The 24,853-nt window shown below is 42.9% G+C and overlaps 1 protein-coding gene across 4 annotated transcripts in view; it reads right to left on the bottom strand.

Moving 5' to 3' along the window:
* Positions 1-1,125: 1,125 nt before the first annotated feature.
* The window catches only part of cadm1a (cell adhesion molecule 1a), a 420,614-nt gene continuing 396,886 nt past the window's right edge, over positions 1,126-24,853 (bottom strand). For all 4 annotated transcript variants that reach the window (XM_020485689.2, XM_020485691.2, XM_020485692.2 and 1 more), the window contains 2 exons: positions 6,100-6,228; positions 1,126-5,307 (listed from right to left, as the gene is read on the bottom strand). In XM_020485689.2, coding sequence (XP_020341278.1) covers positions 5,189-5,307; positions 6,100-6,228 — 248 coding nt within the window. In that variant the 3' untranslated portion in view covers positions 1,126-5,188. The remainder of the gene's footprint in view (positions 5,308-6,099; positions 6,229-24,853) is intronic.

The following is a 24,853-nucleotide window of genomic DNA, read 5'->3' as shown; positions in this document are numbered from 1 at the left end:
TCTATTTTTGTTTCATCAGACCACAGGACATTTCTCCAAAAAGTACGATCTTTGTCCCCATGTGCAGTTGCAAACTGTTGTCTGGCTTTTTTATGGCGGTTTTGGAGCAGTGGCTTCTCCCTTGCTGAGCGGCCTTTCAGGTTATGTCAATATAGGACTCGTTTTACTGTGGATATAGATACTTCTGTACCTGTTTCCTCCAGCATCTTCACAAAGTCGTTTGCTGTTGTTCTGAGATTGATTTGCACTTTTTGCACCAAAGTACGTTCATCTTTAGGAGACAGAACGCGTCTCCTTCCTGAACGGTATGATAGTGTTTATACTTGCGTACTATTTTTTGTACAGATGAACATGGTACCTTCAGGCATGTGGAAATCGCTCCCAAGGATGAACCAGACTTGTGGAGGCTGACAATTTTTTTCAGATGTCTTGGCTGATTTCTTTTGATTTTCCCATGATGTCAAGCAAAGAGGCACTGAGTTTGAAGGTAGGCCTTGAAATACATCCAAAGGTACACCTCCAATTGACTCAAATGATGTCAATAGCCTATCAGAAGCTTTTAAAGCCATGACATAATTTTCTGGAATTTGTCAAGCTGTTTAAAGGCAAAGTCACCTTGGTGAATGTACATTTCTGACCCACTGAAATTGTGATACAGTGAATTATAAGTGAAATAATCTGTCTGTAAACAATTGTTGGAAAAAGTACTTGTGTCATGCACAAAGTAGATGTCCTAACTGACTTGCCAAAACTATAGTTTGTTAACAAGAAATTCGTGGAGTGTTTGTTAAACGAGTTTTAATGACTCCAACCTAAGTTTATGTAAACTTCCGACTTCAAATGTATGTGCCTGCATAAGGTAATTCTGAATACCAACTACTGAGAAGTGCATAGAAAAGGCATACATTTACTAAATCTGAATCGGCCCCGTAGTTTGGAGACAGAGCTTGCTCTTGATATGCTCCTCAAACCACAAAATGTGCTTAATGGAGTGTTTAATGGCTCGAAAAACCTGAGGCCTTTCAATGTTAAGCATCACATTTCATGTCTCTATTATACATGTCTCATCATGCATGAAAAATAAAAAATAAAATCAGGAAGAATGAAAAACAACACATACACCAGTTACTTTGAACATTAATATATTTTCTTTTTTATTAAGACAAGAACTCATTTTTTTTTTGTAAAAATGTCTATTAATGAACCAATACAAAATGTGTATGGGAATGTGAATATCTTTTTTCTTCATTAATACACATTAACATTGCCCAAGTAGACCTACAGCAGAAAGACAAAAAATAATCAATGAAGACAATGAATTGATAAACAACCAAACGTCCTGGGAGGAAAACCAAACATGAGAGACGTGTTTAAATTGATAGTTGCACAGCCACAGCCGAGTGTGTTCAGTTCCTGTGTCATTTTAACAAACTGATACATTATGAACTATGTCTATACAAAGTCATACTTAAACACATATTATACAGTTCACTGGATATTTAAGAAAATACATAAAACATGTACAGCTTAAATGCAAAAACAACAACAAAAAAACACCAGTTGTCTCTTGATCTAAAATCATTAGTGTTTTTTTAATCAATTTGTGGTGGGGCCTAGACTTTGCATTCTACCTGAGATGCAATCACACCATTCAATGCACATGAACCTGAGACCAGGGGTGTAAAGTACTTTAGTAAAAATACTTTAAAGTACTACCAAGTCGTCTTTTGGGTATCTATCATTTACTTTGTTATTTATATTTTACTTTCCTACATTCCTAAAGAAAATAATGTACTTTTTACTCCATACATTTTCTCTGACACCCAAAAGTACTAGTTACATTTTGAATGCTTAGCAGGACAGGAAGATGGTCCAATTCCCGCACTTATCAAGAGAACATCCCTGGCATCTCTACCGCCTCTGATCTGACGGACTTACTAAACACAAATGCTTAATTTGTAAATTATGTGTTGGAGTATGCCCCTGGCTATCAGCAAAAAAAAAAGAAAAAGAAAATGGTTCCGCCTTGTTTACTTAATTTAAGGAATTTGAAATGATTTATACTTTTACTTTTGATACTTAAGTATAGTTAAAACCAAATACTTTTAGACTTTTACTCAAGTATTATTTTACTGGATAAGGTATCTTTGATTTGACTAAAGTATGACAATTGGGTACTTTTTCCACCACCGCCTGAGACAGGAATTAACAAAAGAATGTAAAAAGTAATTTGATAAAATAACACGGTCAGACTACCAAGTTAACAGTACCTTGAGTCACAAAGGGGCATTTCATGAGAAAAATAAAACAGATAACACCTAGGAAAAAGAAATGACAAAAAACATTCTATAACTTTCTGGACTTTTCACATCCATCCAAATAGTTGTCCATCATTGAATTATATTTCAGTCTTCATATCACCGGTGTTAAGTAGGTGCTCATACAAATTAACATTTATTTCATGTCAACTATGCTCGAGATGCATACTTTCCAGAATATACTCCTGTTTCCTATTGGTTCTGAAAGTGGTCCCCATTCCAAACCACAACACACATAAGTAAAAGGTTAAAAAGCATAAACAAACATATATATCGACCCAGTCCACACAGCGGTGAGTACATTTAATAAAATCTCCACCTACAGAGAGAGTGAATAGATGTGTTCACTTGGTAAGAACAGACTTTTTTAGGTCCAGTTTTGAATGGAAGCCACCACACTTTATACCGAAGCGAAATAATGCTCAATGTTAAACACAAGTCACACAACCTCAATCTAAACGATGGTAACATTCTCTCTGTTGTTTGTTCCGTTTAAACAACAGAGGGAATCCAAAATGTTTCATATGATGTCACAGTCTAAAATGAAGCATTTAAACGAGTCAGGAAGCCACCGCTGTCCTGATAAACAAACAGCATTGTCGTCGTGGTACAGTGTTAAATCAGTGATAGCTCCTTTTCCAAGATATCATATTTGGAATATATGTCAAATCAAACATGAAAGCAACTTCACCTCTTCAACCTCATTGTCATATCAACCACCTCAGCAGGACAGTAACTACATTGAACAGCAATGCTGACTGTGGTGATGTAGAAATTAAATGAAGAGTAATAGATAACAAAAAATGACTTTTGGCATTCCCCAATTCTCCCCCACTGGCCCTTTCAACATGGTCTCATCTTAAAGCTTAGGCAGGTCATTCACAAAGAAAGAATAGAGAAATGTTGCACACTCACATACATGCAATGTGGTGTTGACTGACTGTTTTGGCAAATGAAAATTGTTGCATCATGACAAGACCATGTACAGTCCAGAGGCTGAGGTGTGATGGTAGTGGCATAAGGCCGTCTCCAGTGGTAATTCCTAGTGACACACACGCTCCTCAACTGTCATCACCCATTCAGGAGTGTTGTACAGTTGAAGTGACAAAACTCACAACAAACAGCTTGTGATAATCATAAAAACCACAAAATGATTCTGTCATGAAATTCCACTAGGATGTAAAAAATATTTCCTGGCACGTGTTTATGTATAATAATACATTGGTGTAAATTTATTGGCTGGACATAGTTTGTATATTGTTGGAACTACTGAACTTGTCTTGAAATCATATCCCTTGTAAAAATGTCTTAGATACAATGATTGTATGTTCTTTGCTCAGAAGCTATGTATCCCCTATTTTTCACCATCTCCTTCAAAATCCTATACCCCTTTTACAGCTCTAGTTCTAATTTTACACACAAAGCTGGAAAAATACAACTAAATGTGTGATTTACCTGTTCAGTATATACCAAGATGAAGGTAGTATCACTTTATTAATGCAGTAAGTACCTCACAACCTAGATTGATATCTCTCTTATAATGAGAATATTAATCTTTGATAATCAACATTATAGTTTGGAGATGTCTTCCGGTCATTTCGCATTGAAATGAATCCCATCCGTGTTACATAGTTTGTTTTTCCCCCTAACTATATTACAGCTTGGCTAAACTGAGGCATCTTGATTTAGAGACAAAGGGTGAGTACAACACCAAAGAAATCATTAAAAACAAATTATTTTTGTCAGAATCAAAAATCTGAATGAGAGAGGATGTAAAACCCAAAAATGTCATCACAAAAAAATAAATAAATGCCTGCCGGGGGATTGCGGTTCCATTCAGTGGAACAGAACAAAAACATCATTGTACAGAGAATAAAAGGTGAAAATAATGAATTGAAAATGCCTCTAAGTTCAGCATAGCGAGGGTGAAATAATGTGCCTTCTACTTTCCTTATTCCAAATTGTGGCAATCTTTTAAATGCGCTGGCATATCTAATTTGAAAAACAAATTGAAGAGACAGAGGAAGGAATACAAGTGATCCACGGTGATGAGGAATTGGCCCCGATACAAAGAAAACAAGGACAGTTTTCGAGACCAATTGTCCTCTACTGTCTTTCTTTAGATTATATTTCTGTGTGTTTGTGTTTTCAAGAGGGGGGAGGGGGCACAATGTTATTTATGGGTAATAATATTTTCCTTATATTCATTTTTCGAATATGATACGTAAAGCGTTGGATGTGTTTTGGAGCTTTCAAAAGGTTTGGAAAAAAAGAAAGGTGGTGGTTGAGACCTGGCCTGCTCACAGTATAGTGGAAATAGGGTTCGTATGAGCTTTTGGTATGCAGGAGAGGACGTGTGTGCGAACACAGTGGGAGAGATGAACAGAGCCGCTGTGTAATTTTACCCTCATAGGAAAGCCAACAGCACAATGATAATGAAGAGAGTGGAAGAGGGAGGGTGGGGAGCAACAGGGCATGTTGATGGGGGGGAAATAAAGAATGAATAGAAAATAAATTCAGAACAAGGCACAGAATTTTCTGCAAATGGTTGAACTAAACAAAATTCGTACCAGCAGTTTTGGGAGGTGTCGCATGGTGACGCTCTCTTCTACAGTGATTTCTGGCAACCCACGAACCCCCCACCCTTACCAAAAACCTCCCCTCCCCATATTTTCACCTTATACACACAATACCTTTCCTCCTCAGCTGCAGAGACTGGACAATACATTGTTCAATCCCGGGCAATCACCGCTAAAACCAACCTACCCAACCTAATCCAACCAATTCTCAAACCCCAAGCAACCCCCCCTCCCCCCAACCCAAAGACAGCGTGGTGTTCCACAGAAGACAGTATTGGGGCCCTGTGATTTCTATATGTAGTACTCCTTCTTCTCGTCCGAGTTGTTGTGGCCCCCCTCTGCGTTGATAATGGCTGTGTCTGCATCTGCTGCATCGTCGGCTCCTTTAGCTTCATGCGTGAAGTAGGTACCTGAAGGGGGGTATGATAAAAATGGACACTTCATTGCTAAGCTCCTGAATTCCTACTCATAAAATACATTATTCAAATATAATCATATTAAACTCATAATCATGTCCGTTGGCACACCAACACAAACTCTAATGGAAACTGTAACCTAAAAGTTATATATCAGCTGCTAAGTTTTTAATTCTTGTAGGTCAATTATTTATTTGCCACTGTAAACCATTAAACAAATATTTTTTTCTACATTTTTTGTTAATCCTTGCCTAGTTAAATAAAGGTTAAAAACCTCTCTGTTGGCATTCTTTGATCGGCATTCAAGATTCGCGCATGGATATACAGATTCTGCTTCAGCTCGACAACTTCAAATGAACCTTGCCAAGTTCACCGAACGAGTAGGAATGAGAAATCCACTTCAAACTTCATTTCTGACAGGGATTATTCATATCCCAACAGTGTTGGGCCTGATAATGAAGGCGATAGCCCAGATCAAATGGAGAAGGGCAGGGAGTAATTTAGAATCAAAACCAAAAGCATGGGCTGCACTCCAAAGACCACCCCTTCAAAAGTACAGTTGCCATAAAAGAGACAAAATCTGATTGGGCTCAGGCGGTATGGTAGAATTCCTAAAACAGTGTTCAGCGGGGAGAGGGAAGTGGATTTTTTGATAGGCCAGGACAATATTAGTATGATACTGAGTAAACACAAAACATTATATTATAGTGTGTCTGTGTACTTTTTAACCTTGTGATTCCACAGAGGTGCTTCTATAGATAGAAAACAAAAGGGTTTGTCACACACCTTTGTGTCTTGCAAAGTACCGTCCCAAAATGATGAGTAGACAGAGCATGGCAAAGACAACCACAGCCACCACTCCTCCAATGACTGCATGGTCGACCGCTCTCGGTGCTCCCTCTCCAGCTCTGGAATCTGTAAGTACAGTAACAGAAACAGCTTTTAGAGAATCCACAAACAGTGCATGGTAATGGAGGACATCACACCCACTTTGGTGGATTAAAGATCTCCAAAGAAATAATGATAACATTAATCCTTAAAAGTATATTGTCAGCTACTCCAGCCTAAAATACACAAATGCTGTTTGCGATTGGAAAAAAGGGCAAAATGAGAATTGTGAAAACATTTATGAAATCACAGCAATAAAGGCCATGAAGATTCTATCTAAAACACACAATATTATTCAAGTAAAATGTATATTTTATATTCCAGCTTCCACCATAATGAAACTAAATATATAATGAACTGAATTATATAAAATGTCCAGAATGTGGTAAGAGTTTGGTTTATTAGGCAAAATTACTGCTTTTGGAGAACTTTTCAGAGATTCTGGATGGCGAAGGACCCTGGGCACAGCCAGGGAAATATCGCCGCCCCAAAGCAGAGCTGGAGGCAGCGAAAGCGGCAAGGCGCCGGTATGAGGAAGCAGCACGGCAGCGTGGCTGGAAGCCCGAGAGGCAGCCCCAAACATTTCTTGGGGGAGGCACACAGGGAGTGTGGCGAAGCCAGGTAGGAGACCTGCGCCAACTTCCTGTGCTTACCGGAGAGAGAGAGGAACCGGGCAGGCACCGTGTTATGCGGTGGAGCGCACTGTGTCCCCGGTGCGCGGGCATACCCGGTAAATTCCAGCTCCTCGTATCGGCCCGGGCTAGAGTGGGCATCGAGCCAGGTGCCATGAAGCCGGCTCTACGCATCTGGTCTCCAGTGTGTCTCCTCGGGCCGGCATACATGGCACTAGCCTTACGCATGGTGTTCCCGGTTCGCCAGCACAGCCCAGTGCGGGCTATTCCACCTTGCCGCACTGGCCTGGCTACGGGGAGCATTCAACCAGGTAAGGTTGGGCATGCTCGGTGCTCAAGATCTCCAGTGCGCCGGTCTATCCGGTGCCACCTCCACGCACCAGCCCTCCGGTGGCAGCCCCCCGCACCAGGCTGTCTCTCCGTCTCATCCCTACAGGTGCTCCCGCCTGTCCAGTGCTGCCAGAGCCTTCCTCCTGCTCAGCGCTGCCAGAGTCTCCCGTCTGTCCTGAGCCGCCAGAGTCTCCCGTCTGTCCTGAGCCGCCAGAGTCTCCCGTCTGTCCTGAGCCGCCAGAGTCTCCCGTCTGTCCTGAGCCGCCAGAGTCTCCCGTCTGTCCTGAGCCGCCAGAGTCTCCCGTCTGTCCTGAGCTGCCAGTCAGCCAGGAGCCGCCAGTCAGCCAGGACCCCCAGTCAGCCAGGAGCCGCCAGTCAACCAGGAGCTGCTAGAGCCGCCAGTCAGCCAGGAGCCGCTAGAGCCATCAGCCAGCCAGGAGCCGATAGAGCCGTCAGCCAGCCAGGAGCCGGCAATCAACCAGGAGCCGCTAGAGCTGCCAGTCAGCCAGGAGCCGCTAGAGCCATTAGCCAGCCAGGAGCCGATAGAGCCATCAGCCAGCCAGGAGCCGCCACTCAACCAGGAGCCGCCAGCCAGCCAGGAGCCGCCAGAGCCATCAGCCGCCAGCCAGCCAGGAGCCGCCAGAGCCGTCAGCCAGTCGGAGCTGCCCCTCAGTCCGGAGCTGCCCCTCAGTCCAGAGGCGCTCCTCAGCCCAGTGGGGCCTTTAATTAGGGTCTTGACCCAAGGTCGAAGGCGAGGGTCGCCAGTCTAAAGAGGCCCTTGAAGAGGGAAATGACTATGGTGGAGTGGGGTCCACATCCCGCGCCAGAGCCCGCCACAACGGCCAGATGCCCACCCAGACCCTCCCTTTTGCGGCCGGAGTCCGCACCATAGGGGGGGAGTACTGTCACACTCTGACCATTATTTGCATAGTTTGTTTCTATGTTTTGTTTGGTCAGGGTGTGATATGAGTGGGCATTCTATGTTGCATGTCTAGTTAGTCTGTTTCTATGTGTTTTGGCCTGATATGGTTCTCAATCAGTGGCAGGTGTTTGTCGTTGTCTCTGATTGGGAACCATATTTAGGTAGCCTGTTTTGTATTGTGGTTTGTGGATTATTGTCTATGTGATGTTGCATGTTAGCACTCAGTTTCTATAGCGGTCACGTTCGTCTGGTTAGATTGTTTTGTTTGTTTAGTGTACTTCGTTTTTTTGTCTATAATTAAAAGTATTCACACCACGCTGCACTTTGGTCTCCTCAATACGACGATGTTATCCAATTTACAGTAAGAGCATGCATAACTCTACTGTGGTTGGCCATTTAACTGAATGGCAGAAGAAGATAGTGGAACATTTAAACATGATTTATGAAGTGATACGGGTGGTTCTCAACTTCAATCTACCAGAGCAAGCACCGCTGTTCAAATAAATCTGGACCCTGCCCTGTCTCCAGTCAGAGCTATTGAAATACATTTAGCCTGCAACGACTAAAAGTGCAGTTTCTAGGCAATTTTTTTGAAAGATTTATACCAGTTTGGCCTGAAGAACAAGGCAGGCCTCAGAGGCTCCAAACCGTAATGATATGTGAAGGTTATTGATCATGTGTAGGGATCCATGACAACCAAAAGTTAATGGCGGTTTGTGGACTTGATTGGTTCTTCACGGCGCAAAGGAGGAAAATCTTTCATCAATAGCTCACACTCTGCTAGGAAATGATTTTGGGTGAGAGAATAGATAGGAGACCGGGGGCTTTCGACAAGACCTTACGTCATTGAGAGAGGGAAAAGTTTCAGATTCAATGAGGGATTATATATTTGTAAAAGTGAGGCTTTGGTAATAGCCTATGCCATATCACAGCTACATTCCTGTATACTGTATATCAAAGACTAACCGATTCGATTTTGTCATTCCGGGTGTTTAATTCCAGAGCTATGTATGTTTACAGGTGCATCATCTTCAAAGAGCTATCCCGAAAAGATAGGAAGGCTAGAGGGAATGGAGAAGGAAGGAAAACTGAACACCCATCCTCTTTCCAATCGACTCACATCCACCGCACTCATCGCTAGCCTGAATCCCAGCTTAAGGAATTACTTTTTGGACTTGCCACAATTTATTAAAGGTTAACGAAGAGAGAGAGAAGCCCATGCTGTTGGGCAACAGGGCCACCCTCTTCCTTACCCAACTCACCTCATAAACAACTCACTGGTAATACTGGGGGGAGAGAACGCCACAGTCACAGTGCTACCTGCCAAACTCAGCCAAACATTACTTGATAACCCTAATAGGTTATTTTGACTTCAGATTTCCCTTTTCCGCGCTGGGCAGATTCAATTAAAGTCTGCAGAAATCCTTCTGACACTTAATTCGCTCTTGTCAGGGAGGGAGGTAAAGACGTGCGCTAACACACTTTCCTATTAAGATGTTAATGTGGACTTGGGCTACGCCAGTCCGTCAGGCTGGGGGATAAACAGAGGCCTATGGTAATGTCAGGGAATTTTGCTCTCTCCCCTCCCCCTGAATAAAATTACTTCCTTTTTCTGTACTGGATGAGGGACTGGTGGATGAGGGAGGAGAGGAGGTACTGGATCCATGGTGGGTTTGACATCCCACTCAGTACTTGACTCTAATTAACATAAACTGACAAATGAACGGGGCTCGGGGAACCGACTGTCGTATCCCATCCTACATCGGGAGTGATCTGACCCCCAGTTGACCCCCACCCCTTCTTCGCCATCTCTGTCGGCCCACCCTGCCTTGTCAGCCTCAGTGCAGCGACTGTAGACAAATGACAGGGGGCTAGGGAACACAGGCAACAAAAATCTGACTGTAGATTGGAGTTTATGATGGATTGCAGCGAGGGGCGTCACTCAGGTCATAACGCAATCAGAAGAGGGGGAAATTGTAATTTGATAAAAAAGTCCACTGTGAACCAACATTGTTGCATTGTGTAATTTTAGAGAGGGCCAGATGGTTTGGAAATGAGTTGCTTCACTCTCATAACACAAACCAATGAACGCCTAATCTCATCCAGCCCATTCTGCCCCAGGAATATTCAATAATTCACAGAGAATTGGCATGGTAATGTAAACTCCTGAAATGTCCCTCCATCCAAATTGACTGCAATGAGTCACTTAATTATACATATTGCATAGTGCTTATAGATGAGTCATTACCACCAACAACAATCCTTGTTAAACACTTAGGATTTAATGGTATAAAACTGGAGCAACGGAGCATCCGTACCTTTCTATACTTCAAACAGATATTGGCGTTAACAAAAATATAACAAGGTGTATATTTTCAGTTGATTGACCCAAAAATCTTTAGGCAGATTAACCCTCCATCATGTGGATTAAGACCAAGACTTTATTCAATCAAAAACGGGTATAAGATAGTTTTCAGGGTGAGGCAACACAACAATTCTTCATGTGTTGCATGCTGGAAATTATATCCGGTTAACTTTTTTGTCTCACACAGTGCACCTGGTTTAAAATGAATCCAACTGTGCATTCTCGCAGCACAACAAAGTGTTGTTATGTCTAACCTAGAAACACCTGGTTCATGTTTTGTCTGAACAGGGCCCGAGTGTAAATGTCAGTAAAACAAAATGCTTTTGAGGCCGAAGTGCCAGCACCCAGTGAGAACAGCTAGGTACTCAGATCTCTTTATCCTCCATCACCCATCTTCTCCACAGGTCCCATGGAGAGAGGAGATTGTTACAGACATGGCGAGGTGGCACATTGGTGCTACCAGACGGCAGGTAATCAGGGGCAGACGTATTTCTCCATCCCCGGGCCTGGGGTGTTCACCAGAGTACTACCCAGATGCTGGAGCCCCCCAAGGCAACACACTAGGCCTTTTCACTCTGCATTGTTCTTATCCTAAGCTTTAGACCTGGGCTAAGGATTCACACTTCTATTCCAAAGCACTGGGCTTACGGACAAACACACATTCTATCTCTGCCACGTGACCAATGTTAAGCAATTTATTTACACATTATTTCCTCTTGCTACTAGCCTTTTATTTTCAACAGTGATGGTTTGAATAAACCTTGCTGTCTGCCTGTCTGACCACGGAAACAACGTTTCACTTTTGACATATGATATTGCCCCTTTACAGTGAATGCTGTGCATGGACGAGACAAACTTCTCTGATCCAGCCGAAATCATGCAACAATAATATTATCATGGATTGCTATATCCAATTAAATGTCAATAGAAAAGCTATGAAAACAGATGAAAATGAAGCATTTGCTGCCCTTCTAGCTGGAGAGTTTGTGGCTTTCAGTTGGCTAGCTAAGTGAGATGGTAGCCAGCCTGCAGAGCTATCATTTTTGTTAGCCATAGGTTTTTGCATGGATAAATGTATTTGGTTTCCTTGTCAATAATTTGTCCTCAGATGGGAGTACTATAAATGTACTTATTAAAATACCATGCAGAACGCATCACATGCATCACAAGCATATGCAAATTAAGTTAAAGTACAGCTTTTGTGATTGGACAGTGAAAATTCTATGCGTTGTTCTTGACCCCATTTCACACTGGCTATTTTGGCACCATGTTTCTGTGGCTGCAGTACAGCAGTACAGCAGTTAAAGTTCAGTATAACTGCAGTATGTGGCAAATACTAAAGCCAAAATAACACCGTATTTTTTTACAGTGGTAATTTTGCAGTGTTACTGCAGTTAGAGTGCAGTATAAATCAAACTTTATTTGTCACATGCGCCGAATACAAGTGTAGACTTTACTGTGAAATGTTTACTTACAAGCCCTTAACCAACAATGCAGTTCAAGAAGAGTGAAGAAAATATTTACCATGTAGACTCAAATAAAAAGTAACACAATAAGAATAACTAGGCTATATACAGGGGCACCGATACCGAGTAAGCGTGCGGGGGTACAGGTTAGTTGATGTAATTTGAACATGTAGGTGGGGGTGAAGTGACTATGCATAGATAATAAACAGCAAGGAGCAGCCCGTTGGCGATTTTATTAATTGTTCAGGAGTCTTATGGCTTGAGGGTAGAAGCTGTTGAGGAGCCTTTTGGACCTAGACTTGGCGCTCCGGTACCGCTTGCCGTGCGGTAGCAGAGAAAACCGTCTATAACTTGGGTGACTGGAGTCTCTGACAATTTTATGGGCTTTTCTCTGAAATCGCCTATTTTATAGGTCCTGGATGGCAGGAAGCTTGATCCCAGTAATGTACTGGGCCGTTCGCACTACCCTCTATATCGCCTTACGGTCAGATGCCGAACAGTTGCCATACCAGGCGGTGATGCAACCGGTCAGGATGCTCTTGATGGAGCAGCTGGAGAACATTTTGAGGATCTGGGGACCCATGCCAAATCTTTTAATTCTCCTGAGGGGAAAAAGGTTTTGTCGTGTCCTCTTCACAACTGTCTTGGTATGTTTGGACCATGATAGTTCTTTGGTGACGTGGACACCAAGGAACCTGAAACTCTCGACCCGCTCCACTACAGCCCTGTTGATGTTAATGGGGGCTTGTTCGGCCTGCCTTTTCCTGTAGTCCACGATCAGCTCCTTCATCTTGCTCACATTGAGGGAGAGGTTGTTGTCCTGGTACCACAATGCCAGTAGGCCGTCTCATCGTTGTCGGTGATCAGGCCTACCACTGTTGTGTCGTCAGCAAACTAAATGATGGTGTTGGAATCGTGTTTGGCACACAGTCGTGAGTGAACAGGGAATACAGGAGGGGACTAAGTCCACACCCCTGAGGGGCCCCAGTGTTAACGATCAGCGTGGCAGACGTGTTGTTGCCTACTCTTACCACTTGGGGGCTGCCCGTCAGGAAGTCCAGGATCCAGGGTGGGCTAAGGTGCAGTGTAAACGTGCCTACTATGGGCCAACCTGGTGGGCCAGCCTGGTTACGCCACTTCGATACAGCTACGACTGGAAGTGACTTTTTGGAGCAGGTCAGGAGAGCATTTTGGCTAACCATAAGACTTTTCCTAACATTAATCTAATTATTTTAACCTGCTACAGGTTATCCTAACCTACTGCCTAAGTTCTCCTAAGCTGCTACCAAAGTCACGTCCAGTTGTAGCTGTATCGAAGTGGCGTAACCAGGCTGGCCCACCAGGTTGGCCCATAGTAGGCACGTTTACACTGCACCTTAGCCAAAAACTGAAAAATTGGGCGTGCAAAATTATTCAGCCCCTTTACTTTCAGTGCAGCAAACTCTCTCCAGAAGTTCAGTGAGGATCTCTGAATGATCCAATGTTGACCTAAATGACTAATGATGATAAATACAATCCACCTGTGCGTAATCAAGTCTCCGTATAAATGCACCTGCACTGTGATAGTCTCAGAGGTCCGTTAAAAGCGCAGAGAGCATCATGAAGAACAAGGAACACACCAGGCAGGTCCGAGATACTGTTGTGAAGAAGTTTAAAGCCGGATTTGGATACAAAAAGATTTCTCAAGCTTTAAACATCCCAAGGAGCACTGTGCAAGCGATAATATTGAAATGGAAGGAGTATCAGACCACTGCAAATCTACCAAGACCTGGCCGTCCCTCTAAACTTTCAGCTCATACAAGGAGAAGACTGATCAGAGATGCAGCCAAGAGGCCCATGATCACTCTGGATGAACTGCAGAGATCTACAGCTGAGGTGGGAGACTCTGTCCATAGGACAACAATCAGTCATATATTGCACAAATCTGGCCTTTATGGAAGAGTGGCAAGAAGAAAGCCATTTCTTAAAGATATCCATAAAAAGTGTTGTTTAAAGTTTGCCACAAGCCACCTGGGAGACACACCAAACATGTGGAAGAAGGTGCTCTGGTCAGATGAAACCAAAATTGAACTTTTTGGCAACAATGCAAAACGTTATGTTTGGCGTAAGGGCAACACAGCTCATCAACCTGAACACACCATCCCCACTGTCAAACATGGTGGTGGCAGCATCATGGTTTGGGCCTGCTTTTCTTCAGCAGGGACAGGGAAGATGGTTAAAATTGATGGGTAGATGGATGGAGCCAAATACAGGACCATTCTGGAAGAAAACCTGATGGAGTCTGCAAAAGACCTGAGACTGGGACAGAGATTTGTCTTCCAACAAGACAATGATCCAAAACATAAAGCAAAATCTACAATGGAATGGTTCAAAAATAAACATATCCAGGTGTTAGAATGGCCAAGTCAAAGTCCAGACCTGAATCCAATCAAAAATCTGTGGAAAGAACTGAAAACTGCTGTTCACAAATGCTCTCCATCCAACCTCACTGAGCTCGAGCTGTTTGTCGTTCCACTTCATGATTGTGTCCCACTTGTTGTTGATTCTTCACAAAAAAATACAGTTTTATATCTTTATGTTTGAAGCCTGAAATGTGGCAAAAGGTCGCAAAGTTCAAGGGGGCCGAATACTTTCGCAAGGCACTGTAATCTCATGCATGTGTAACCGATGTGAAATGGCTAGCTAGTTTGCGGGGTGTGCGCTAATAGCGTTTCAATTGGTGACGTCACTCACGCTGAGACCTTGAAGTAGTTGTTCCCCTTGCTTTGCAAGGGCTGCGGCTCTTGTGGAGCGATGGGTAACGATGCTTCATGGGAGGCAGTTGTAGATATGTGCAGAGGGTCCCTGGTTTGAGCCCAGGTAGGGGCGAGGAGAGGGACCGAAGCTATACTGTTACACATGACGAGGGAAAGTGTCTGAGGTGGAAAGTTAGAATTGCATGCACATATACAGGAAAGGCTAAAAACAGGCCTCAAAAGCAGAATGATTTAATTGAATACTGTTTACCATTATGTCCAGAAAGGTGATATCTTATTGTGAACTGTACAAAGAAAGTGAAAGCAAAATGAGTGAAAGTGAAAAATGAAAATTTGCAACAACCAACTTTTGCTTTTAGAAACATCTATGTAAATCTAAAGACAAGGATTATTTTCACCTGCCAGAATACAACACTCAACCCAAGGAAAGGTGATGTATTGAATTCAGAGAACCGTTCTCTCCTTTGTATGGAGAAAATGGTCGACAGAACGCCAATAGGGTAGTCTCTAGATCTCAATCAGACAACAACTGAAACTATAAACTTGAGTACAAACATGCAAGTGACATTTAATTCTGGGTTTTCAAAGTCCAAGACTAAGACCTAAAGAGAAAGAAGAATAGGACCCAACAAAGCACTGTGTGGATACAGGACCTTGGGGTTGAAGTGAAATACCAGTGTGAACACAGTCTTGATGAGGGGAAGGAAAGGATGACTCTCAGGGGGTGTCCATCTACAGACCACAGTGGGAGTGCTGTCATGCGGGGTTACTCTCAAACACGCTTTCCTGATAGAGTTGGTGACCGGCCCCTATAGGAAGTCACCCGCGGACAATGGAGTCACGTTTACACTCGCTGAGGGCTGGTTAGCTTGAGAGGGTCGAGGCACTCTGCCGTCCACACCTTTTGTAACCCGAGACACATCCTCCAACACTCAGAGAGGAAAACACAGACGTGATGGAGTCTCAAGCGTTTTGCTGCTGTGATGTGGCGACGTGTCGTGTGTGAGTAGCAGCACCTTCCTGAGGTGTTCAACAACTTGGGATTATTTTGGACCAAAAACACCGCCAAAGAAGGAGCGTTCTTTTGAGATTGGTCCCCTCACGCTTTTTCCAGCGGGACACCGTGGGGTAATTTCCCTCCCTCTCTCTCTCTTGATCTATCCATCTATCTTGTCAGTGGGAAAGAAGAGAAAACAGAAGAGTCTATGTCTATACTGTTTGCTGAGAATGTATTGTACCCAGTCACCCACACATCCCTGTGGTTTCTTTACAGTCTAGGTTCTGATCTAGCCCAACACACTCCAATTTACCACCAAACAACTTGAATGACAAACGCCCAAGCTATATACTAGAGTCCCACAGGGATCTGACTCTGTCCTCCCTGCTCTCCTTTCCCCCCGCATTCTCTTTCTCTCCATGACTGTTTTGCTAAGCGTCGCCAGAGGATAGAGAGGGTGAGTGTTTCCAGCCCTCTCCCAGTTGTTTGCTGTTTATGTGGAGAGATAGTGTTGGTTTTCTCTCCACCACCCCCATCCATCCCCGCTCTTGTGAGTGGAGCCTGTAGCCACACTTGATCTTGCTCTCAGAGTCAATTACTTCGCTTCCTTGGGATAAGGCTGCTGTTGTTTTTCAGCATCCGGGATTGGGGCGCTCATTGTCAAGTTCTAATAACTTTCTCAAATGAAGCACACGATAGCAATAGGCCTCGATGCTATCCTCTGGTGGACAATTAAAATGGTTTTCAGTCTGGCTTATCGCCATCTCTCCTTGTTTTGTTGCCTTTTGACATTTAGGACGCACACACAAACACACTCATATGAACTCTTTCAGTAAATCTCCACCAGGTATTTCAAACACATTAGCCGAGCCAATTTAATGAGCATCGCTCACTGAAACCAAGGATACTTTGTGTTTCCTTGAAAATATCCTCTCTGTTTCAATATGCAAAATGTGTGAATTACCGAGCCAATATCTAGAAAGGCCCTCCAATAGTTTTTCAGCCTGCTTTATTTTTCAATGCTTATGGTAAACTGTTGCAACATAAATAAATCCCAATCTGAGGTCACTAACTCTCTTGGTCCATAGACTACTCTAAAGTCTATAGTGATCCATACAATGAGGTAGCCTATATTTGCCATTTTATGAACTATTCTAGAAAGGCTAGAGGCTAGCTTAAAGAGACATAGGCCTAGATTAAATCTATAACGCTATCCACGTTATAGCGTGATTGACATTTAAAGGTAATTTCCCGATTGAGGAGCTGACATATGCAGCGTTTGCCGTGCGTGAGAGTGAATTTCTGTGAATTTGACTCTCTTATGAATGGTAAGTGTATGTGAATGTACCCAAGTGAGTGCGCTTGTGTTTTTCTAAGTCTCTGACTGAGTCTGTAAATATATGATTACATTTGTTGCTTTCTGTGGTATGGAAACTGCGTGCCCGATCATGGTGGTGTGTCGCTCTGGACTGTCATCCGCTGAGGTCTGTATGTGTGAATAATGAGAAGAAATAAGGAGGACATGCCATTTTCAGCTTTAATATCTCATGATTAGGCCCTAATTAGACGGCTCCACAAGGAGGCAAAGCACGGCAACAGGCCATCTTGGGCTCTGCTGGAGTGTGTGGCTGTGGTAGTGTCCACAGGGCAAAACACGTGTACAAGTGAGTGTATGTTGTACTACTAGATCATAACTCTGAAGTATGTTGTGTCAATCTTGTATATCACATAGGTGCAATGGTAATACTACATGGCAGCATGTTGATATATGTGTGCTATCCTTCTAAACGTCACACTTAAGGAGGTCTTATACGTTGAAGGTATAAGGTATGAAGGTCAGTGTTTTTACCAAACATCAATGTGCCGACAGAGGTTGAGGAATGGTGAAAAAACTAACTCACCAAGAAAATGTTTTGTTTCAATTTGAACTCACATGGTGGTTGTCTTGGCATTAAAAAGTGTGCATCACAAGTCCAGTGTAATTTTATTAATTGTTTTCTCTCAGGTGCCACTTTTAAGATGGATGTGAATTTCCATCATTCCCATACATATTAAATGAAACATTTGATTACTTTTATCCTTAAACACATAACGTTTGTGCATTGTAATTTCAGAAAATGTCCATAATGCAGTGCCTTCAGAAAGTATTCATACTCTTTGACTTATTCCACATGTTGTTGTGTTACAGCATAAATTCAAAATGCATTAGACATTTTTTTTTAATCGCCCATCTACACACAATACCCCATAATGACAAAGTGAAAACAGGTTTTTAGAAATGTTTGCAAATTAAACTCATCAAGCTAATTGGTTGTCTTGTCATAGATTTTCAAGCCGATTTAAGGCAAAACCGTAACTAGGTCACTCAGGAACATTCAAGTTGTCTTGGTGAGCAACTCTAGTGTATATTTGGCCTTGTGTTTATTGTTATTGTCCTGCTGAAAGGTGAATTTGTCTCCCAGTGTCTGTTGGAAACCAGACTGAACCAGGTTTTCCTCTAGGATTTTAGTATTGTGGAGTAACTACAATGTTGTTGATCCATCCTCAGTTTTCTCCTATGATAGCCATTAAACTTGGTAACTGTTTTAAAGTCACCATTGGCCTCATGGTGAAATCCCTTAATGGTTTTATTCCACTCTGGCAACAGAGTTAATTCTACTTTGACATTGTGGGGTATTGTGTGTAGGCCAGTAACTCAATCTCAATTTTATCATTTTCAGGCTGTAACAAAATGTGGAAGAAGTCAGGGGGTGTGAATACTTTCTGAAGGCACTGTATGTCTGCAGTAATTGTAAAATAATAGTGTTTCACAATATTTTTCCAACCCAAATTATTTTTTGCCCGACACAATATTGCATCTGATCGTGCAGTCTTCCTATTTGTCAATAAAAGTATTTTCTTGTCGAATAGGAAGGCTGCATCCTCTCTGTCTTCTATCAGCGTAATTTAGAGGCATGGCCATCTCTTCACGAGCACAACCAATAATGGTTTTATTGTGAAGGTGTAGGCTACATTACATGGATTTATTCAACTTTTAAAGTGTGTATGTTTCAAAGGTTTGCATCAGTGGCTTGTATAGAAGCCAGGAGATGCAAATGTGTTTATGTTAATTACCAGTCAATTACTGTGAGACCGGCAGTTATTTGCTTGACAGCCACAGCCACAGCCCTAGTTGAGACCTCACGCTGTTAAGATTTTAAAATCCAACAGTTGTATTGGAAGGGGTTGGCGCTGGGGGGTTGTGTGTGGTGTTCTCCTAATTTCCTGGAGGGGAATTCATTTTATATGTAGCTCCTTTAAGTACCACCATTTGAGTAAGTGTACGGTAAAGTCAGAGGCAGTTCAACAAAGAACAGTGAATTAAATGACAGAGAGGAAATGGCTTAAAAAAAAAAAAATTAACAAGAGGATTTGTCTCCGTGCGCAACTTGCCAGCGACACATTTACCCAAAGCACCAGCCGGGAAGATGTGTCTCTTTCCGCATTCTCTGAAATATAAATCATAACCTCCAAGAGCATGCGGAAACAAGGTGTCCACGTGCCAAACAAAGCACGTCGCCGTTTCGCGAGTGCGATCAATTTGTAGGGGAGGAATGCCAACCCCTGGGGGGGGACACACACACGAAAGTATCTCATTCAGATCAGGCAGTGGGCTGATCTGAATGACAGGAGATCTGCTAATTGGATCTTCTAATCTGGTAATTAAGCATTAGTGATTGCAGTGGTGCAGCTGTGCTGCCTGCGGATAGGAAGACAACCAAAAGACAGCAGCATCAAGCAGGTGGGTGCCATACAAAGCTTCAAACATATAGTACGTGTGTTACTGCATAGCCTCATTAGATATAACTGCATCACAACTGCACTGTCTCTGCTGTTAAAATGCCCATTGAGAAGATTTAATGATGTCCGTTTAATATTTTGCCTCCTAGATAATGCACTTGTAAATAAAGGAGCCCAGCTTAATACAAGTCGAGAAGCCTTTTGAGACAGAATGTGTGTGACTAGACATTGGTTACTGCTTGTTTAACTTGTAAGAAAGAACTTGTATACAAGTTGACAGACAGTCAGATGAGTGTGTGCCAAAAACTTAATTAGTTGGATGGTTTGATTCTTTGGAGTGGATTTATTTCAATTCTCACTTCCCAACAACATGTAAAAAGAGAGGTCAAACTGTTCTGTTTCTACCTCCTTTACAGAAGAGAAAGCAATAACAGTGTAATTCTCCTTTTATTATAAATATAGTGTTTATTTTCAATAACAATGAGCTATTTAAGATGTGTGTTCCAGATAGAGGAATCCCACTGGGCAAAAAGTGGTTGAATCAACGTTGCTTCCATGTCATTTCAACCCCAAAATCTAAATGATGATGCATCAATGTGGAAAAATGATTGGACTTCCAAAAAAATCAACATAAGGGCATTTTGTAATTTTGTCACCCAACATTTAACCTAATTCCAATGACATGGTGACATTTTTTGTTGAATTCACGTTAATCGACAAATCAACAAAATGTAATTCAAAACTAGATGTTGAACTGACTTCTGTTCACAGTGGGGTGTCTCCTTTTATAAAATGACAAACCGTGATTCTAATTAGCGATTACACTAAAGGATGGCCTATTGAAGGCAACAACCCGGATCTATTCACAAAATGTCCTTGGCAGACAACCTCTGGGGTTGCTTTGAAAGGGTTTACAGTTAAACCTATTAACAATCTAATTACTTAAAAAACTCAAAACTCAGGTGAGGCTGAATAGAGAAAACAAACAAAATCAAAGTTATCATTTCATTTCCAAAATCATGATCTGGGATAGCTTTGCCATTTTGATCTAAATGGTTTAGTTAATACATTTAATCTGGGTGCCATGGTAACAGTAGACGGATAGGTGGAAGGCCTGACGTCTCTCCAAAAGCTGTTTCAACCCATGGAAGAGTATTATTAGTGCGTGACTAAGGCTTCTCTATTATGAGATATGGGGATAGTGTGGAAAGGTGAAAATAATGTCAATTAATACCAAGTCTTTTATGGTTTTCCCTACACTTGTACAGCCATTATGTACATAATGAATGAGAAATTGGGTTCTGAGCTTTTCTATGAAGTCCCCTCTCCATTCACAGAGTTTGGGGTCGGGATTTTACTGAAAGAAAAAAGTATTTCACTCATTGTGAAAATGAACCAAGTTCTATGAGTTGCATGCATCTTCTGTCTCTTAGGAAAGACCTACATTAATTTGGATTTCAATAGAGCTCTCGGTATCTTGGCAACCATTTGAAATCCTCATCGAGACTTTGATATAATCATGGACAATGAAAAATATAGACCCAACAAACATAACTGACAAATAAAATCTAGGATTTTTATTTATTTATTTAATGTCACCTTTATTTAACCATGCAGGCTAGTTGAGAACAAGTTCTCATTTGCATGCCCTCTAAACTAAGAAAGTTTGAATAAGAACTAGTTCATGGTTCCCTCCATAACCACGTCCTAATGTATTCCAGCGGCCTACTATGCTTGTCAGGATGTTCAGAGGACTCGACAGGCCCAGAGACTCTGCAGCTCATCTCATAGATACACCGCCAGCCCTGTTAATGGGAGGCAGAGAAAAAAAACCTGAACAGCGGAGCAATAACTGCTTTTGCTTCACCGTTTGCCCTTTCTTCTCCTCTACCGTCTGTTTATCGTCCCCTCTCCAATTCCCCACCCCTCTCTGTCACCAAGCTGCCCGGAGCCTTGTCATTACCGTATTGGCCGACAAACTCCCCAAGATTTATATTTACAGTAGCGAGGGTCGGACAGGAGTGGGCCGCCGGTGTGGTGCGGAGGCAGGGGAAGGAGAGGAGGGCAACCTTTACAAGCCGGTTAAACCAAATGGATTTTTAGCTTGACAGAGAGTGCCTGAGGAGTCTTTGTATCAGACAAACAAACCACCCCATTAAATTCCAGCTGCTTTAATGTAGTTGTGGGCAAAGAAAAAAAGGAAAAGTAGAATATCCTGTGGCAAGTAAAGAATTAGGGACAGATGTTGTGGCAGGGCTCGGTTAAAATTGGACTCTGATGTTGCTTATTTTCTTAGTGAGTCAACATCTAGATCCCCCCACTGTGTGTGTTGGGGTGCCACGTGTATATAACATGACAAAAAAAAGAATTATGTAAATATGTGTAAACAACACAAGACACCACTGGGGACCATTTGTCCATTGTGCGAGAGCCAGGGGAAGTGAGTTTTGTCGGGGCTAATCCAGGATAAGATGTCCCTTCCAGGGAACGGTGCAAAGCCTGGGGCGAGCAGGTCTTGTTTCTCAAAAGCTTCCCTCATTTCCTGAGAAAAGAGGATAAAGGCTAATTCTTGTCCTTGGCTGCCATGGAAGCAGTCGACCCACACCGGCGAGAATACACAGATTCGCATTGACAGCCATCACCTTTGCCTCACTGCGGTGGTGGCCATGTAGAAGAAACCTCCTGTGAAAGGGTTCTACATGGAACCCAATAGGGTTCTGCCTGGAACCAAAAGGGGTTGGTTCTTCAAAGGGTTCTTCTATGGGGACAGCCAAAGAACCCTTTTAAGTTCTAGATAGCATATTTTTTCCCAAGAGTTTACAGCTGGTTGATGGCTTTGAGTTGGACAATGAAAACACCACAAAAAAGTGGAAGGAATAAAACGTGTCAATGCATGAATGTCAGCCTAGCAGGGTGTTTTGATTTCCTAGCTGTAGACCACTGTGAGCTGTCATTATCAGGTTTTTGGGTGATTTTTGGTCCCTTTCTGTGGACCTACAGCACAATCCTGTAGTGCTTTCTCGGTGAGGCCATTGTTCACAAAGCACGCAGTGATAATGGAGTCCAGAGTGTCGAGAAGAGGTGATCTGTAATCCAAAACCTCACCTCAAAGGTGTCTCTGCTCTCATGAATATGAATGATGGGATTTTTTTTTACATCAAAGAGCGTCTATTATCCCTCTATTCCACAGATCGGCTAATTTTTCAGCCAGTCATTGTACCGGTGCTTTAAAAGGCTTGTGACATTCAGAATGTACATTCTTTCCTTGCGGTGTAGCGCTTAAGAGCAAACCAAACCAACAAATTAAGGCAGATTTGGAAACACATTTCCTTCAAGAGGCCAAAACAAATCTTTACACCATGTAGAGAACTGAAACCCCCAAAACTACTGGCTAAGAAGCCTTGCCAGAGAATTACAAACCGTACCTCTGTTTACCCAACATTTCAAACAGGGCCATATAAGGGAAAAGGGGAGAATAATTGAAGAAAATGGCTTAAATGAAGGGCCAGAGCCTTGGAAGATAGCATTTGGCGTGGGCTGTGAGCGATGGAGAGGAACGGCAGGTGACTGAGGAACTGTTGATTCAGTAGACGAAGCTAATTTCCACACTCGTCTGCCCCGCTGCTAGAAACCACCCCCACTGATTCTCGCTTCCCGCCAACCACCAGGGCGTCTAGGCCCCAGACGGCCCCTCGGTGGTCCATTTAATGTCAGCCGAGGATGAGTTAGAGAGGGAGAAGAAGGAGGGGAAGAGAGTCCCTTTTTGGTTGTCTGCCTTAATAGTTTGCGAGTCTCCTGGCTAATTACGGCAGCATATGCGCCTCACCTGAGAGAGCCCCACAAGTGGCAGGCTCACAGACACAACACGTGCTACAAACACACACAGAGCGTGCTCAAAATTACAATCGCATCTCACATGAAACCCACACATACATGTACCATCAACATGCTACACTTATGCCATACATATTCAGCTCACGTACACACAGACACAAACACAGATACAGCTCTCACGAGATACTTGCCATTTAAATGCATGGTGTGTCCACACAGTCTCTCCCACCTAATTTCCCACCCGTTTAGCATGACTTCGAAAGCCAGTGGACTAAAGCAGTAATGAAGGAGTCAATGAAAACCCTGACAACTCCTAGAGACCCGAGAAATAAACATACCGGGGGAAACAATAGGATGCGGCATGTCTTGTGACGAATCCTCTAGGTAACTCAAAGTCGTGTTCCTGTAATTTACTGACCAGGTCTGAATATTAATGGCATACAAAGCCTAGTTTATAACTGATTGTGCCCACATTTTCAGATATGCATCTGCACATGGTATTAAAATGTGTCTCTTATCTGTCCCCTGTGTCCGCATTGCGACCAGATTCTCTGGTCCTTCCTTTATCTTTATTTATTTAAGACACATATTGATGCCATAAGTCAATGGTGCCACCTGTCAATGATTTTAGAAGGCGGGATAATGATGATTTAAATCAGGGTTGGGCAACTCTAGTCCTTGGGGGCTGGAGTGGTGTCACACTTTCCCCCCGTCCCTAGCAAACACAGCTGATTAAACTAATTGCATTCCAAACTGCAGATCATGATTCGTTGAGTCAGGTGTGTTAGCTGGGGCTGGTGCAAATGTGTAACACCAATCAGTACCCCCGTGGACTGAAGTTGCAAATCCCTGATTTTATTGGTTTCACTCTCCAGATCACTTGTAAGATATACAGACACAATGCATACTTCAATACCTCCTGAGATGGTCAGGAAGATCTGATCACAATCAGATCACAATGCCTCTTTTAATCATCTACACCTGCCTGAAAATGTGAGCACAATCAGTATGTGGAAAATATCAGGAACAAGGATGCATGTTAGAACCAGGTATAAACGGGGCTCAAATGTGGCAAACTCTGTTCCCTATTAAATGGAAGAGATAAGTCTTCCGCTTCACCTGCTGCAGTTCCAGCTGGGAGCAAAGTGGCCCTTATTCCGCCGTCTTCCCGCTCCACCATCGCTTTCCCAGTGGCTTCCTGTTCCTAGCTCAATTATCCCCTCCTTCTCTCGCACACCGCCCTGACAGGCACGTTGGCAGGAGTGTCTTTTCCAGCGTGCTCACCTCTCCAGATAGAAGATTAGCAGGCAGAGCTCGTTATCAACTAATGGAACAGACTTTAGACCTGTTCCATCCTCTGACCATGCCCTTTTCAAAAAGAAAGTGTGGATAAGAGCAGAAGATTCTGTTGAAGATATAGAGATGTCGTCCCCATGCCAACCCAAACAGGGGCTCTCAAGTGTAGCATTATGCAGAGCAAAATGTCTGTTTCTTGAAACAAGAAGTTCAATAATGCTGGCTTCTCTCTGCCACAACAAGCAGGGGCATCACCATGGTGACAGCTTCCAGG

Source organism: Oncorhynchus kisutch, linkage group LG6 (assembly GCF_002021735.2).
Source record: "Oncorhynchus kisutch isolate 150728-3 linkage group LG6, Okis_V2, whole genome shotgun sequence".
Classification (NCBI taxonomy): domain Eukaryota; kingdom Metazoa; phylum Chordata; class Actinopteri; order Salmoniformes; family Salmonidae; genus Oncorhynchus; species Oncorhynchus kisutch.
Note: the sequence above shows the minus strand (reverse complement) of the source record. Positions and strands in the feature narration are given on the sequence as shown.